The sequence below is a fragment of the Varanus komodoensis genome, unplaced genomic scaffold (genome assembly GCF_004798865.1).
Source record: "Varanus komodoensis strain SLA01 unplaced genomic scaffold, ASM479886v1 scaffold40, whole genome shotgun sequence".
Taxonomy (NCBI): Eukaryota; Metazoa; Chordata; class Lepidosauria; order Squamata; family Varanidae; genus Varanus; species Varanus komodoensis.
The window spans coordinates 2,328,295-2,345,877 of NW_025335942.1; the positions used below are offsets into that span (position 1 = coordinate 2,328,295).

A 17,583-nucleotide genomic window follows, 5' to 3' on the forward strand; every position below is an offset into this window, starting at 1 on the left:
AGCAGGGATCTGAGTTGCATGCCGCTTTAAGGAGGTTATATACCAAAGTTAACAAAAATAATTGTTGGCCTTTCTTTTTAAGAGTGACTTCTTTAATAACAACAACAGAATGGCAATCTCATTAAAATGGTCCTTTTTTTTTTTTTTTTTTAAAGAAAATCCTCAGGAAAATTCCCATGGGTTTGTTGCTGTCTAATGGAGTGGGATAAAAATCTAGTAAATAACTAAAGAACGTCACTTGGTTGGGGATGGAGCAAACCAATAGTTCATGTTCAGATGCCGCAACAAGCAGATGATTTCTGGTTAGTTGTACATACCCACGTGAACAGCCCATGAACACCAACACGCCACTTGCTGTTAGTAAACCAAGATAAACCAGGCAACCTGGCTCATCATCCATGTATAAAAAATGTATAATGCCAAAGAAGCCTCACACAATATTATTTCTAAAATAAATCAAGTAAAAACCCTCCTTCTGTACCTGGTATTCATAATTTCCACGGAGCTTCATTTTATTCCAGTTATTCAGTTTGCGAGGCACCCTATAACTAAAGTTCCCAGGGTAATATATATAATAAAATTAAACCAAAATATATTTAAAAATTAAACAATAAATCCACTGATTGAACTACTTAATACAGCACTTTTAAAAGCACTGTTTAAAAGCAGTTACAGAAATCAGCATTAGAAATAACATGTAAATTATTTTAAGATGCAGTATTAAACTGCACTATTGTATTTTTATATATTTTGTAAGCCATCATGAGCACTTGAAACTATAGGACAGGGTATAAATGCAAATGATGATGATGATGATGATGATGATGATGTTAAAAATAAAGCATACAGCACTTAAAACTTTTTTAAATGGCATGGGAAAATAGATGTGTTTTCCTAGCATGGAAAACACACAAACTAAATGCCAGGCAGCCTTCTTTAAGGAGAACATTCCACAGTTCAGGGACCACCACAGTTCTTCTGCATGTGGAATTTGAAAAAGGATTCAGAAACCATTTGTTTAACTGAAACTATATTTTCTTGAGATTCTGTACGGTTCCCCAATTTGGACTCCTCGAAAACTGGCATTCCTATATAAGATGATGATGATAGTGGAGTTGATTTAACACTTTCCACATGCAAAATATTCTGTTAATTTATGAGATTTATCTGACAGGTCCGTGTTACTCCCACTTTGTACATAGGCAGCTAATAGCTTACACGTGGTACCTGAGAAATTTTCTGGATCAGTGTCATGTCTTGGAAATATTTAAATGATGTTACCGCATAAATTGGCCAGAGAAGGGATTTCAGAACAATGTTCTCTCCGCCTGCTGTATTCCCTAAAGGCATCCTTTGCTTATCACGTTATATTTGCCCCTATCTAGAGGCAATACAGCAATGCGAGGTCTTCAAGAGTAGCTGTGAAAAGGACACTTTATAACTCCTAAACATGCCATCTCCTTCTGCACTATGGGCAGCCCACTGACATTACTTATTCTTGAACCCTGCCAACTCGTTCCCTGCCTTCTTGTTTTTCTGGAACTGTCAGAAAAGCCATTCCCTTTCCTTCTAGGTCCATTGGGCTTGCGCATAAATCCAAAAATTCCAGCTCTGTATGACTGCAGCAATCCAATATGCATTTAGGCTGATTTACACAGACGTTGAAGCCTTTTATGACCCAGCTGACATCCCGGGTGGAGACATTCTAACATCTTATGCTTTGTACTTCTGGCTTGGAGTGTTTGGCTTGATGGATGGAGTGATATGTACGTGGACAGGCTGTGTAGCAAGGGAGAAGGGGTCAACTTTCCCAGTCTTCCAGAGTGGAACCTTTTAGGGCCCGTGGGTACGTTTAGCAATTTGCAAAACTGTCCCAGGCAGCACTACAAAGCAGCTGCCATTAAGATGTACAGAAGTCACTTGTTTTTCTTTTTTCCATTATGAAAGCAAAGGGACTGCACTTTGCAGTTAGGATTATCCAGGTAAGCAGATTTAATAAGGCATACACACCAGCAGTTGCAAGAGAAATGGAGAGAGTGAAGCTTGTCTGACTATCCCCAACAGCAAGAAGTGTCTGTGTCTCCTCTCTCTCTCTCTCTCTCTCTCTCTCTCTCTCTCTCTCTCTCTCTCTCTCTCTCACACACACACACACACACACACACACACACACACTGCCCCTGACTTGTATAGCATTCTTCAGTGATACAGAGATAAATAGAAGCCTCTCCCATTTCTGTGTCTATAAAAGACAACACTCACAGATGGACCAGTTAGCACTCACTTGCCACATCTGCTTGCTTTGATGCTGATTTACAACAGGCTCCTTCTTGCATCAGAACAAAACATGAGACCCAACAGACCCAGGAAACAGCACAGGATATCACAGAGCAGTGTGATCGACGGCATCCTGAGTCCTCCCCATCATGTGTCCTAATTGCCTTCTCAATGCACACACAGGACGACCGGAATATTTCTTTCTTCGGCACCCTCTTTTTCTTGGTGGCTGGACACACTGCAGGGGGAAGCATCAGCCTGCAGCTGCCCATCTCTTCCATTACTCAGCCTGTCCCTGAGCCGCACTCGTGGCCCAGAGACATCCATGGCAGCAGCTCAAGGCCTCCCTTTGGTTTGAACTGATCCCAGTTGGTGGTAAGGATTTTTTTAAGGAGGGGTAGGGTAGTTTGGCAGGTGACAAGGAAAGTCTGAGGCTGAACTGGTGTCCATGGGCACTACATGGCCTACCCCCACCCTCCATTCTAGACCCTGTTTGTCCCTATGGTTCCATACTTGGCTGTGTTATTCTCTTCTCTCAATCAAAACCTGTATGCTCCATTGCATCTAGATTGCATTCTCTAGTTAAGACCAGCTTAGGAGGGTTCATGGGTCAAATCCCTCCTACTCATGAGTACCATATACAAAGGTAATTATAAAACAATTTATAAAAAATGGATCAACACTGGCCAAATATTGGGGGCAACCAACAGTTTCTACTAAGAGAGAATGATTAAGGTTCTAGAAATTCTTTGTATGGATAACATACTCTGCAGATAGAGTATGATATCAAACATATACTCTACAGCAGGAGTGATTTCACTATTCAGACTTTTTTTTCATTTAAAAATATATTTTCATTAAAAATACAGAAAAGGGGAACAGGATCCCAAGAGATCTCACACAATTATTACTGAAGATATCAGAATCAAAAAAATTCAGAAAAAGTCATTGTTATCTCTTCTACACTCGGTTAAATTAATTAGTACTTTATTGAAACTTATAGAGCAATTATTCTAATGTATAATTCTTAATACTGACTTATTTCCCATTCCTTTTAAATTGATCTAAAATAGCAACAAAGCATTTTTATTGAAATCATAACTTACTGATGATATCTTTGCAAGCTCTGTTAAGTAGATTGTCTATAATAAGCTTTCTATTTATCATTAATTCTTCAGTCAGTCTTCTATTTATGCAACTAGTTAGTTTTGTCCTTACTGCATATTCAGCTAGAGTATTTTTCAAATCTTCTTCCACTGGGTAGTCCTCTGCTTTCCATTGTGATGCTATTATAACTCTAGCTGCTGTTGCCATCTATTTAAATAACTCTACCATATTTAACTCTACCCTATTCCTTAGCAGAGTTTCTGGTACAATACTCAGTAGCATATTCTTCACATTCATAAGAAAGTTAATTTTGTAAATTTTCTGTATATCTTTATGTATTTCTTTCCAGAATTTTTAAACTTTATTATACACCCACCATATATGGCAAAAAGACCCTTCCACTTATTTACATTTCCCACCTTTCCCATTACTATTCTTAGCCATTTTCTCAATATCTTTAGGTGTAATATACCGATGAAAAAACATCTTGTACCAATTTTCTATTATAACTTGACTAACAGTGAATTTTATATCCTTCATCCAGAAAGTTTCCCATTGATGGAAAGAGATTTCTTCCTCAAAATTCTACATCCAACTTATACATATTTTAACTTGTTCAGTGCCAGTATACTGTTGGAGTAATTGCTTAGAAGCAATTGAATTCAAACTATTTTTGTATGGCAATACTTTATCTCCAAGAGCTTATTACAAGGTGTGAAAAAGATCCACAACAAATGCTCTTAAAATTCTCTCTCTCTCTCATTCTCTCTCTCTCTCTCTCTCTCTTTGGTAACTTAATCCTGAATATACCCAAGAACAGGCCCATGAATCGTCTTGCTCAGAAACATCCTTCCCCTGAAAAATTTCTTTCCCCAACCTCTGAAGTGCCTTCTTTTTCAGACTTCCTAACAGCTTGCAGTTTACTGTACACATTGCAAGAACTTAGTCAACTTGTTATTTATTTATTTATTTATTAAAACATTTTTATGCCGCCCCATTCGCCGAAGCCTTATAATGACTGTAGTTTCCTATTGGGCTTTCCTGTAATTTCTTGGATTGTTAATGCAATAAACAGTAAGTGATAGAAGGTTCTACACTATACAGTCCCATTTCTGTTGCATGTTGTATCTTTCTGATTCTGCCATCACAATAAACTTACTTTCATCCACAACATTTTTTCCCAGAAAGCTTTTCAAGAAGACTTGAGGCAGTTTGCAAGATCCCATTGCAGTATGAATGGTTTTATAAGCATCCTGCATGAAATTAACTCCTTTGAAAAATGCTTCCATGATTTGATGGCAGGGCTTTTATAGAGCCTATTATTTAGCTCCCCATATCATATCAACAGTGTGAATAATGAGCCTTGTTATATCTGAGGTTCTGTCCTTCATGCTTTGTCTCACACGCTGTTCCCTTTTCTTACAGTTGGTTTTCATTAGGAAGGTCTTGTCATCCTTGCATTCACAACACAGGAAATCAATAATTAATTATGGATAAGTAAGGCAGGTGCCTTTGCAACCTTTGTAGCCACATTATTGAGACATTATTGATGGAAACTCTCTAGAATACGGATGTGCAAAACTGGAAAAGTTGTTCTGTTTGAGCACAACAGATTCACAACACATTTCTGACTCAATGGCCAAAAGCAGGCCGAGCTTCCATCAAACTGCTAGAAATGTTTGCACACATTTGGAATTGCAAACTCTGTACGTCAAGCGCATTTTACATAAATTGCATAACTTTGCACCAGTTACATGAACCATGCAAATCCATGCCAACTTATTAGATCTGAGTCATTGTTCTTGTAGCATTCAACTTGGGATAAGTTTGGGATTATCTTCCTTGCATGGCATATGCGCACACTCTGTCTTGGATACCTTGAATTTTCTGAGAGTTAATTTCAGATTTGTACAAAATTCAGGCCCATCTCAAGCCTCAGAATTTGTTCAGAATTTTCACAAAATGCAATGCAGAGACCCAAATTTTGCACAAATTCCTCCAGTTAAAAATAAAAATAAAAATAGGCATACCATGACTCCTTTAAACACAAACACAAACACAAACACACACACACACACACACACAGAGAGAGAGAGAGAGAGAGAGAGACTGTGCTGCCTTGACTTACCTCAGCTTAGTTGGGACAAACACAGGGCTGAGAAAAGAGAATCCATTGCATTTTCACCCTTCTGTCAGATTCTTCATGCCTCCCCACTCTAGAATTTCCCACTTAATTGTAGAACCAGCCTTTGGTGAAGTTGCTGCCAAGCCTTGTTCTTGTTGGGAGTCCCATGTGCAGTGAATGGTCACAGCCGTGCCCTGTGTTCGCTTGAAGCCTGTATATGCACCACAACCCGTTAACCTCGTTAACCCAGGTGTTAACCTAGTTGGCCAACAAGAAGCCATTCCGTCGCCTGACTGCACTATTCCACAGCCTCAGCCTCTACAAGTCCACCTCAGACAGTCTATATCCATGTGGGATAACAGTCTCGTTTCTTCCTTCATCATGGAAATCTCAAGCCACCCCTTGAATTGTTCTGCTGGCCATACGAATCCGAAGGAATTAGCCCTGCCAGTGATCAAGAGTCCATTTTTCTCTCACACTCTCTCTCACTTTTTTAATGGCAATTAATGGGATGCCTTTACTCTTGAGCATAATGGGGAGACTATTTAAAAAATATAAGCACATTAAGAGTAAAGCTGTGCCTTTAATTAGAAGATATATAAAGCTGATCAAAGCAATCTGATGGCAAACTGGAGATGGAGAAAGAAATCTGGCTATGCAAGTAAAAGAACTTGCGATAATTGATAATTTCAGTGACCCAGACATTAAATAATGTACATACAGGTCCCAAAAAGAGACAGAAGCTCTAGCTGTGCTAAATAATTGTGCTGGCCAGGGAGAACGCCTTTGATTTAATACCCCAAGTTATTTTAGAAGCGACTGTCACTGTTAGAGGGCATGTTCTGTACAGAAAAGGTCCAGGTTCATACTCAATTATCTTTAGATATGGCAAGGAAAACCTCTGCTTTGAAATCTTAGAGAAATCTTTCTCAGCAACTGGTTAGAGATAGGTGTGTTTTGTTGACTCCGTTATGCACAGTGGTCACAAACTGTGTGACAGATGTTTCACTTTCTATTGGGCTTGAGAAGCAACAAGCCAAGTCTTTACATGCATTCAGTTTTGCTCTTGCAGTGGAACTTCAGCCAATCCAAAGCTTGCATGAGGAACTGGTTTCATAGGAAAGATGGCTTAAGGATTTGGACCTATATATTGTGAAGGGCCTGACCATGAATTCCTTCACAGCGAGGTCACAATTTATTCTCGTCGTCAGTGTATATGGTTAACTACAATTTGCTAATCTAAATAATTTAATAAGCTTCTAATTTTTGTTGACTGTCGCTGTCAGGTGAGAGTAAATAATTCTGTGTGTAGGAGTACATACATTTTTTTATCTCTCAGGTGCAACTTGACTTTAATTATTTTATTGTTGAATTAAGGAGTACATACATTTTTTTATCTCTCAGGTGCAACTTGACTTTAATTATTTTATTGTTGAATTAATTTTTTAAATGTAAATCATCATGAGATTTTTAATGAATGATGGTGTAGAAGAACCTTTGCATATCAATTTTTCTTTCCTGGCAGTTCTGGTGCATAGCAGTAGACCTTCCATTTACCCATGAGCAGACGGCTTGAAAAAATATGCTGAGAGTTTTCTACATCCCTTAAGTAATGCTACACTGTTAATAGCATTTTCTGCTTCAATTTCCGCTGTATGCATGAACTGCTTATGCTTAAAGTCAGTTTTGAGGAATTGGCTTATTCTTCCCCAACACCCCAAAACAGTTCAGCCTCCTCAACTAGTTGAATGCACTTCACTGTTGAATATCCATAGGAGACCACAGTTCCTCTCATTTATGAACTGGAAAAATCACAAGTTGCATTTGTCTAGTTCATGGAAGAAGAACCACACGCCTATGTGCATTCATAGTGCAATCATTACATTGCTTTCACAAGGGAACTGGTTGCAATTGATGCTTGGCTGCATGAATAAGTCAGCATAGAGGTAGCTGCTATGCTCAGTAAATAGCGATCTTCTCTCATCCGATTCTTTGTTCTCGCAAATATCTTTGCACAAAGTCCATATATAGCTAGAAAAGTCATTTTAAGTTAAGTAGCCCTGATCCACGGGAAGGCGTGTCTGCTGCTAACTCTTCAGGCAAAATAGCATGTAGAAAACTGTATGGCAATACAATTAATCCTAGGGGGTTCCTTATTTAGCAATGAGAAGCAATCATAATTAAAATACAAAAGGTGGGATGTGACAGGAAAGGAAAACAAGACATTTTACCACATACACCTCAGAAAACTTTGCTTATTTACTAAACTCAGTAGTGCTTCAAAATGCTGAAGACATTACACAAGTTGTTCCTGCCACTGGCATTTAGGATATAAACTTGATTGAGTTTCTTGTAATGTTTACATGATAAATGTACTGGTTGATGACCTGTATTCCAAAATGGGCATTTTTTTCTCACTTTTCAAGTCTTTTTCTCTCTTGTTCTTGGATTGCAGGCCACGTATAGACAGCTCCCTATTATTAGCTTTATTTGTGTAGCTTTCACACTTTGAAACACAGCTTGCCTTTTGCACTGGTTATTCAACACATACTTCAAAGAGATGCCCCATCCTGGTTACAGCTTAAGAGCATTGAATAATTGAAAGAAATCTTTACTAAATAAGGAACAGCTTTTGCAATGCCCTTAAGGAACCATTCAACAAAACTACTCCTTAAAGAACAGGTAGAGTTTAACAGAATGCCAGTTGACACCTATAGTTCTTGACTAGCTCAATCGCTTTCCATTGTGCTTTAGTTTTTAAAAGAGGGACTGAATGATCTATAAATGACTAGACATTTCAACAAGTGTTTGACTCTGTGAGGCTGAGCATTTCTTACCATGTCACAATAGACCTAAAATCAAGATCTCATCTCCTGACATAGTTCACAGAATAATAATGTGTTATGGAAACTCTGCATTAAGAACATGGAGTAGCTGAAGTGTTAAACACTGAAAGACCAACTCTTCTTCCACCGCAGTAATTTCGGGTATCACTACATCTCAGACCTATTCTCCATTTCCTATCCGGAAGCGGCTTCTGGTGTTTGATGCCTGTAATAATCTCGCAACAATCCTACTTCTCTTAGACCTTCAAATAGAATTACAGTTTGAGTGGGGTGAAGGGGAAAGACAGTCATCAAGGCTGATTCAAGTGTAGTTGAGAATATAATTGGCTTGAATAAATGCTGTAGGAAGTGAGCCTAAAAATAAAATGAATATCTACACTTTCCTTCCACTTTTTGATCCATCGTGATTAACTGTGAGCTGTGAGTTGCCAGTGAAGCCAACCTTTCCATAAAATGCATTCCTTTCACAAGCGTTCAGCATTTTGTCCTCCTTTGGTCTGACCAGAATAGGATGGGCACAGGTAAATTGCATACAAACAGGTACTTGTGCAAGCTTTTGCTTTTGGGGAGATTTTTTCTTCTCTGCAGGAGACCCCTTATATACTGTACCTTTTAAGTATCCAAATCAATTTAATTAAATTTCATTAGACGCACTAGAGCTGAAACAAACTAATGAAAGCAGCCAGCACATCAGGTGGTATTTATTTCTACATTAAATTTGAAATACTCCCTTTTGGTTTCTAAAAATTAATTTAAATATTTAACGCTAATAGCTTTTGGAATTATTAATGAACTAAGTCTAATGAATTTGTTACTAACAGTTTACCTTTAAAATGAAAATGTGCCTGTTTTCATAGATTACTTTTAGATTTTTATTAAGCATGTTAGAAAATATTGTTCTGCTCTATTGGATACACATGAAAAATCACATGGCGGCATTTGAAATGTATAATATATTGGAAATAACATTTGCTTTGGAGTGACAAAGTATTATTTCAACTGAGTTATATCATCACATATTATGAACTCAAACTGTGCCTAAAGAAAACTTTTCACAGTTTATGCTGTAATTATTCTGCATGAAACAAAGTGACAGCGTGGGGGCAAAATTGTATTATACTTAAAACACAGTTTATCAAGGAGAGCAAAAGAAAATATGAAAAAATATCACAAGAAAACTGAAACATGCAAGTTCCTATATTAGACTTCTGTACTACAATTTGTGCTTCCGTAAGCTTCTTAACTATCTTGCGCATTTTTCAAATCCTTGTATAGCATGCAGAATTCCACGGTCAAATTTCATGCCAAGACAGTTGGGCTCAATCCCCAGAGACATCACAGAGTCTCTTTCACCCACTTTGGACCATCTTCTTATACTAAAACTATCCAGAGTTCTCAAGGTGAAAAAGCTATGTGGGATAGCTTCCAATTAAAAGTAGGACTTCCCAGGCTCCAATCAGAACACAATATTTTAGGTCCAACTGATTATGTCTGTTTTATCTGTAAAAAGGAAAAGTTCAGTTACTTTTTATTCCCTGGTTATCCAGGAGAAAGAAGTGATACACACAAACTTGGCCTCACGAATCGTCTTTCTACAAGATACCATTTCCCTCCCCCTACTAACCAACTGCTTGGATAATCAAGAATTGTTATTCAGTTCAAGAGGGAGTTTGCTCCTGCGTATTTAAACACCTAGCACCAAATTCAATTCTTTCAATCCAAGTTGAAACATACATCTCATTCCTTCCCCAAAGATGCAGAAGGTAGGTGTCAGGGTCTGGGCTGCTCTGGGGCACCATCTGGTAGCCAGAACCAGAATGCCCACCTCAGCATTTGCAGGATCAGTTCCAGGCCTTGCTGGAGCGCCCAGCTTCCTGATGAGCACAGGCTGGGAGCCCTGGGCGAAGAGTTACAGAAAAGCAAGCTCTCCCATCCAGAACTGGCCTTAGCAATACTGGTCTTCGAGTTTGCTGTAAGGTCTGCATCTTGTCTGATCCAGTGAGCAGTGCAGGTCTTCCGGATAGCTGTGGTGTGGTGAAGCGCCTCCATTTTCCCTGACCTTTGCCACGTATCCTGGCTTGCTGTGTGTCCTTCCCAGTTATCCTGCCTCAAGATACCTGCACCTCTGTTTGTCTTCCTGGCTCTTGACACTTGGCTTGTCCATGACATGTCCATGGCTTGCCCTGATACCTCCTCCTAGTTCCTGACTTTGGCCTGTCCTGTGCCTACAGCTTGAACCTTGCTGTTGGACATTGGGCTCCATCCGTCTCAGGTTCCGTTGCCCTTGCCCTGGTGCCTCTGCCTTGCCACCCGCTGCCCACATCCCTGTCCCAGACAATAGGAAACATGGTTCTGTTGGCGGCACAGCTTACTTCGCAGCTGCCCTGTCCTCTCAGATTGCCTGCTTGTCAGCACATCAACCATTCCTAAAAGAGAGGTGGTTCCTTCCTTCAAACAACTACCTATCACTACTAAAAAGCTCACCACCATCTTTCAAACGCAGGCATATAAGCTGGCAAGTCAGCAGTGGAGCGCACACAGCGTGACCTATGATGCTCTAAAGCAATGGCAGCAGCCGTTTCGCCTGGAAGACTTGTGTGACTCCACATCTCTGGATTACATTAAGAAGTGAAATCGAGACTGGAGGACCTGCTGTTTGACAGAGACAAATTATTTAGTGCCACCATAGATGGCACACTCAGAGTGGAAAAAGTCAGAACTTCAGCCCACAGAGTGGGAATCACCTCTTATGCTAGTATGATCACAGCAGGTTGGGTCCAGCCATACTGGAACCACCCATGGCCTCTATGCAAACACCATGACTTGGCTGCAAACAGGCACCTGGAGAAAACGTGGCCCTTTCCAGACCAAGTTCTGCCAATCCACTCCTGGGAAAAACCACTGACCAGAACAGGCATCAGCTTGGACCACAGAGTACTTCATCAGAGCCACAATCCGATAGACAAGCTCCTTCTCTCAGTACGTGGGACCACATAACTGCAGACAGATGGGTTCTATCCACCATTGCCCATGGCTATCACATCAAGTTCAATCACCTCTTTCCTTTGGGGGTTTTTCATATGATCTTGCAGGGGGGAAATCTCTGTTCTTCTTGCCTAGATCACAATCGAAAGGATGCCACCAGCTTTTTGAGGTACTTTATGGTCCCAAAAAAGTATGGAGGCCTTTGCCCCAGCTGAAAACTGGATTCCGTTTGTTTAATGTATATAGGGTTTTCATGAACAGAAAGACATCCTTTGCCTTATCACCTGCCACTTTAGACCTAGAAAGGGGCCATGTGGCCCCGTTTGGCCCAGAACCTGGCCAAATGGGTCACTTGACCTTTCTTTAGCTTCTTAAGATAGAAAAAGCAACAGAAAATGTACACTGGAAAACCTGATATAATTTGAATAAATCAATGGCTGAGCTTAAAAAATAATAATAAAATCAGGTCACAGCTGAAATTCTGCCCTACATGGTTTTGAACAGTTCTCTTTACTAGCAGAGTATCTACTGTTATTCTCCCTCTGTGTGTGTGTGTGTGTGTGTGTGTGTGCGTGTGCGTGTGTGTGTGGGTCCCTGGGTCACAACACCCCTATCCCCATCTCAGATTCCTGATTGTATTGGAGTAGCAGGGGGTGTTTTCCTTAGTGTTTCACTGAGCCTGGTGTTCTGCGTTTTCTCAGGCAATTACTCATGCACATGAGAAACGAGCAAGGGCTCACGGTAAGCACGTTCCAGGCCCCCAGTGGCTTCATCAGTTAAAAAGCAGGACGGCTCTTTTGTGCATTGCTCTCCCTGAACGTTGGGTCTTGGTCGCGCTAGTACTGAATGGTAGGTGAGCAGGTTGTCATGCTGGGAACTGGCTTAGAGACCGAGAGAATGGTGCAGCTGACACATCCTTGAACTGGCAGTTTAAAGTGTGCTACCGTCCCGGTCTATTCTCGCACACAGAAGCAGAAGTAGCCAGTCCTCCCCTCTCATCTGAAATATAATCAGCAGCTTTGTAGCAGGGATTCACCCTCCTGCAAGCTGAGTGGCCTTAAGAGTGTTGTATTTTTTCTGGATTAGTAGACACGGAAGAAAATGCTTCTGGATCTCTTAACTTTCCTGAGTTAATCATATGGGCTTGCTCCCTTGTTTGATTTTGTTCCCCCTCCTGCAACAAGACTGAAGTGTTTACTGTCCAGGGAAATCCCACTGTTTTGGTATCAGCTATAAAGTCCCTGTATTTGAGGTACTCTCTGGGCAGATGAACTTCTGAAAGCAAGTCCTGTTAAGCTATTTATCCCCTGGCCATCCAACCGTTGTGGAATTAGTCTCTTTATAGCATGGACAGTATTTGCCGTTTTCTGAAATGCAGGCTTATCCATTGGTGGCGAGGGAGTAGGATTCCCTTCCTTTGGTTGTCCAACAAGTCCTAAAGAGGTCAAATACCTGCTAAGCAAAGTGGAGAAAGCTCGCTCGCTCGCTCGCGCGCTCTCTCTCTCTCTCTCTCTCTCTCTCTCTCTCTCTCTCTCTCTCTCTCTCTCTCTCTCTCTCATCATGCGGCAGACACTTCCACGGAGTTGTGTAGGCAGCAGGCAAAAATAAAGCTGGTTTGCAATAAGCATTAAACAAAGTGCTTTCAACTGACTCTAAGCTTTTAAGAGCCCTGTGGGGCAAGCCAAGATGCACAGGGGGGGGAAATTCCAGTGACTTCAAAGCAATCAAATTTGTCATTTAAAATTCGAGCCCTGTTTAGCTTTCACTCCTCAAGCCATTAAATTGAGAACAATCCCATGGAGTTCATTTCTACTGCTTTGGCACTTTGAGGATTGTAGCCTTATTAATTTCAAATAGGTGGTGTATGATACTGTGTGTAACTAATATCGTACACCTTGTCATTTTTAAAATATTAATTACTTCCACCTCTGAAATGACTTGATATCTGTGTTCTTTATATGTAAAACTACTACCTCTCAAGGCAAAAGTAAAAACACCAGCTGTTGCAGGTAGATCTCTATGCTTAATTTCATCAGAATTTTAGGGAATTTTCCTTCTAGCATTTCTCCTTCTCAGTCCATTGAAATTATTGATAGTTGCATGACTGCATATGTACACGGAAGAAGTATCAGAAATAAATTTAAATATGCCTCTCAGGAAGGCGTGTTTCCCAACAAGGCAAATATGTAAATCTTCCTACCCTGCTTTCCCCTGTTCACCTGCTGATTGCTAATGAAGGAATAGCCAAAATGCTGCAACCTATTCAGAATCCAGCATGGAGAGCCATCTCTGCTTGTGGCATATTGCTGTCTGAGTTGCGTAGGCTGATGTGGGAAGAAGGCCATCTTTGTGACCTAAGGAGCATAGCCCATCCCTATTTAGACACAGGCCGCACTCCCTCGGGATTCTCGGCGCTCCGTTTCATGCAGCTGCAGGAGCCACACCTTTGCCTCGGATAAGTCCAGCTATGTTCCCATTCAAGCATTGTTCAAGAATCTTCCTCTTTGCTCTTGTCTCCTGGTCCCCAAAGAGTTCAGTTAGAGTAACCAAATTCAGGGTGCAGTCCAATACATACCTAGAGAGAGAAATGTCCTACAGTTCCCAGTGTGAACCAGTTGGGAAGAATACTGGATGTTCTAGAACTTTCTCTGTCTAAACATAGGCTTTATATATAGGAACAGTCACATTTTTAAACTGTGATAACAAAACTTTGTTGTTGTTAGTCGCAAAGTTGTGCCCGACCCATCAAGACCCCATGGACAACATTCCTCCAGGCTCTCCTCTCCTCCACCATCCCCCGGAGTCCATCCAAGCCCACACCCACCACCTTATCCTCTCCTGTCCCCTTTTCCTTTTGCCATCAATCGTTCCCACCATCGATAACAAAACTAGGAGCCATAAAAACCTGAAATAGCGTACCCTAGGTGAATAATAACTGTGCTGTACATTTGATGAAGGATTCTTAATTCAGTCTGCTGTTGAAAAGCTATCTCAATTCTGCAGTACGGATAAACGAGAGAAACAGAGGTGCTACAAAGACATTCCTTCTTGTTTTACTGCCCGTGAAATGCTCTGTAACAATCCATGCCTAAGCTAATATTTAATAAACATCAGTAGTTGTGTATCTGAAAACAGAAAAAATATTACCCTTGTTTCAGAGGCACAACTTCTGGTTGCCGATGGGACAGAATGGGTGCGTTTAAATGACTTGAGGGTTACCAATTGTTCTTACTGCCCTTTCTTAGATAATTGTTTTCCACCTGAAATTTCTTAGCTGCCCCTCCACTGCCTATATTACATGGACATCTGAAGTCTACAGGTTTGCGACTGTAGGCATATCATCTCACTTGCTATAAATGGTGAAGGGACAATGTATGGGTATCTAATTTTATTAGTAAATGGAAATGTTCCTTTCTGTAACATTTCAGTGTATTAATGTTCCATATTTGTGAATAAACCATGCCATTTTTATTCCAAAAAGGGAAATCAATAAACAAGAAAAGATTAGGGAAGACTCCAACCAGAATTACACACTTTTTATCAGTTATTGGTTTCACTGGGAGATACTTAAGTAAATGCTAACTCTCCCATTGAAATCAGAAGTCAGAATCCAACCCATAGGTCCTGAGGCAAGTAAGAGTTCAATTATTCCATTTTGTGAGTCGTCAAAGAAAGGTTTTTGTAAATTGTGGGAGAAGAGACTGAAAAAGAAAACATGGGAGATCCGCCTAGTGATGAAGAACAACCGTAGTCTGTGTGTTGCTTGGTTTATTCATAGCAATGATGTCGGATCACATAAGAATGTGCATATGTATTGTATACCTGTATGTTGCCCACCCATGTGCCTTTTCTGTATGCTGTCCCCCTACAGGATGGATGGTCACAGTACCACTTCGTAGCCTCATCTTCAACAATAGAGAGGGATCGGCAAAGGCCGTACTCTTCATCACGCACGCCTTCCATCTCGCCAGTGCGCATGTCCCCCAACAATCGCTCAGGTAAGAGCAGCCGTACGTGGTGGGGCGAGCCAGGAAGTAAATCTGCTGAGCGTTCTGTGAAGAAGTGAAGTGGTGTCAGTAACCGGAATGAGACAAGGGGAATATATTCTCGGTGTTTACCTGCTTGCTATTGCTTAGATGCTGTCCATACTGACATCCAGACGTTTAGGATAAACAACAGACTAGGGAGTTGTTGTTCTTCAGATTGGCATTAAGAGTGTTGCTTTTTTAAAATCCAGTGGACAGGTTGTTGAGCTTAACTCTTGATAGCCTACATTCCTGCCTCTGCTTCTCTGTCTCAGACCTCTGTGGTAGCCCTGCATTTGATTCCATATTTGGAAAATGCTAACCATGGCCTACTCTGCAAAGATCAGTTGTGAAGTGATTCTGATTGGAAAAGTCCTATCTAGATTACCAGTGATCATTGCAGTGTCCCTTGTTCCTGGAATATGAATGCGGGATGTGGCAGCTTGCCCGGTATTGGAGGGTCTTCAGAATGCCACTCTGGGCTCTCTTTGGGGGAACTGGACATGCCTGATCCAGAGCCTTGAAATTATTTCCATGACCTACAGCAAGATCTCCTACATAGGATGCAATCCCAGGCAGAGCAAGGAATTTGGGTAGTGGGTGCGACTAGAGAGGCACCAATAAGCGGATGAAAAGAGGAAGGTTTGAAAAGCAAAGGAGAAGAGACAAGCACCATCTTCTCTTTGAAAGTGCTCTGGAAAGACAAGCCCTGCAATTGTGGCCCTCACCCACGCTCTGCCGGTGGAACAGGGAGTCAGCATGTGCCTTGGAATAGTGAAAGAGGTTGGAAAGTCCCAAAGCCCATCTGAAAAAGCCTGTGTACCAGTGAAGTGCCCAGCTGTAGTAACAGCATGTGTCTGTGGCACTATCCAGAGCTGGACACTCAGTAAGTAGCAGGCAGAAATGAAGGCAAGTTAGGTGCACCCATCACACTGACCTTTCTTCAGGTACCTTACAACCCAATCCTATGCAAATCTGTCCAGAAGTAAGTCCAGCTGAATTCACTGAGCCTTCTTTCCAGGTTGGTGGGCACTGGATTGTGGGCTTAGTGTTATCTTCTTCATCGTTTAAAGTTAAATCCCAGTACATCCATTTTTATTTAGGATATTAGTTTACAGTATAGAGCAATGGGAGTTGGTTTATCTGTGCCCTTTACTATGAAGGGAGTGGCAGGTTTCTCCAGAGCAGTTACTGTCCTGAAATTCGCTGTGATGAAAACACTTTCTTGCTTGCATTGTTCTGCAGACCAGTGAACGCAGTTGCATCCATCCTGTTCTCGTCAGCAATTGTTTAATGGTATTCATAGGTTTGGCTGGGGGTGTTATAGAGATGGTGATGGTGGCGGCGGCAGCGGCGATGGCCCTCTCGTGGAGTGTCTGTCTGGGTGGGTCACAAAGCACAAATCTCCAACATTTTTCCATGGATTTATTCCCCTGAATACATTTCCATCTGCAATTGCTTAACAATGACCGGAGACCTTTCAGATGGACTTTCCCAGACAGGCAGGCTGGAAGTCTGCCATCAGGTCTTTATGGATTAGATCAACCGACAGCATCTCAAGGTAGACATGTGGTGTTTGGCTTTGGAGGGGCCTGCCCGGAGATCCAGTCGCAGTTGCCTCCCCCTTTGGCAATACAGGGGAGGGGAACACAGCCGGAGAGTGAAAGACCAGCCTTTCTCCGTACGCAAGCATTTCAGTGAGGCCTGCTCGGAAGATAGGGTGCACATTAAAGGGCTTTTCCTCCCTTGCTGCTTCTTCCCTTTTCGAGTGGAGCCACACCTGCATTTCTATCCCCTCATACATTAAGAGGCACGGTCATGTCTTCTCAACTGTTCTGTCCAGTTTTGCCAGCAGCTTCTGATGTTGGCCTGTTTGACGGCTGACTCTGCTTCATCCATGTCCATCACGCACTGGACCACCCAACATCATTTTAAGAAAAGGCAGACGTTAAAACAGATTGCACTGATAAGGTACACATGGTGCTTTCCAGCTCTGATGGAGGGCGGGGGAGCAACGTGCTGCCACTGGAATGGGCTGGTTCCGTTTGGTGTTCTGCGCGGAGGCCTTCTTCACACCACACAGATATTCACGCCCATCGTTATGGCAGAAGATCTTCTCCTCAGTAATAACTCACTTCCAGCTACAATTACACAGACTGCTGTGCTGCCACCTTTGCCGTGAATTCCTTCGCAATCACAAAGGCCTTTATTGCTGGAGACA

At 41.5% G+C, this 17,583-nt stretch overlaps 1 protein-coding gene across 1 annotated transcript in view; it reads left to right on the forward strand.

Moving 5' to 3' along the window:
* CTNND2 (catenin delta 2) overlaps positions 1 to 17,583 on the forward strand; it is a 489,283-nt gene that overhangs the window by 454,594 nt on the left and 17,106 nt on the right. The window contains exon 19 of the mRNA XM_044442939.1: positions 15,209 to 15,335. Within this exon, the coding sequence (XP_044298874.1) occupies positions 15,209 to 15,335 (127 nt within the window). The remainder of the gene's footprint in view (positions 1 to 15,208; positions 15,336 to 17,583) is intronic.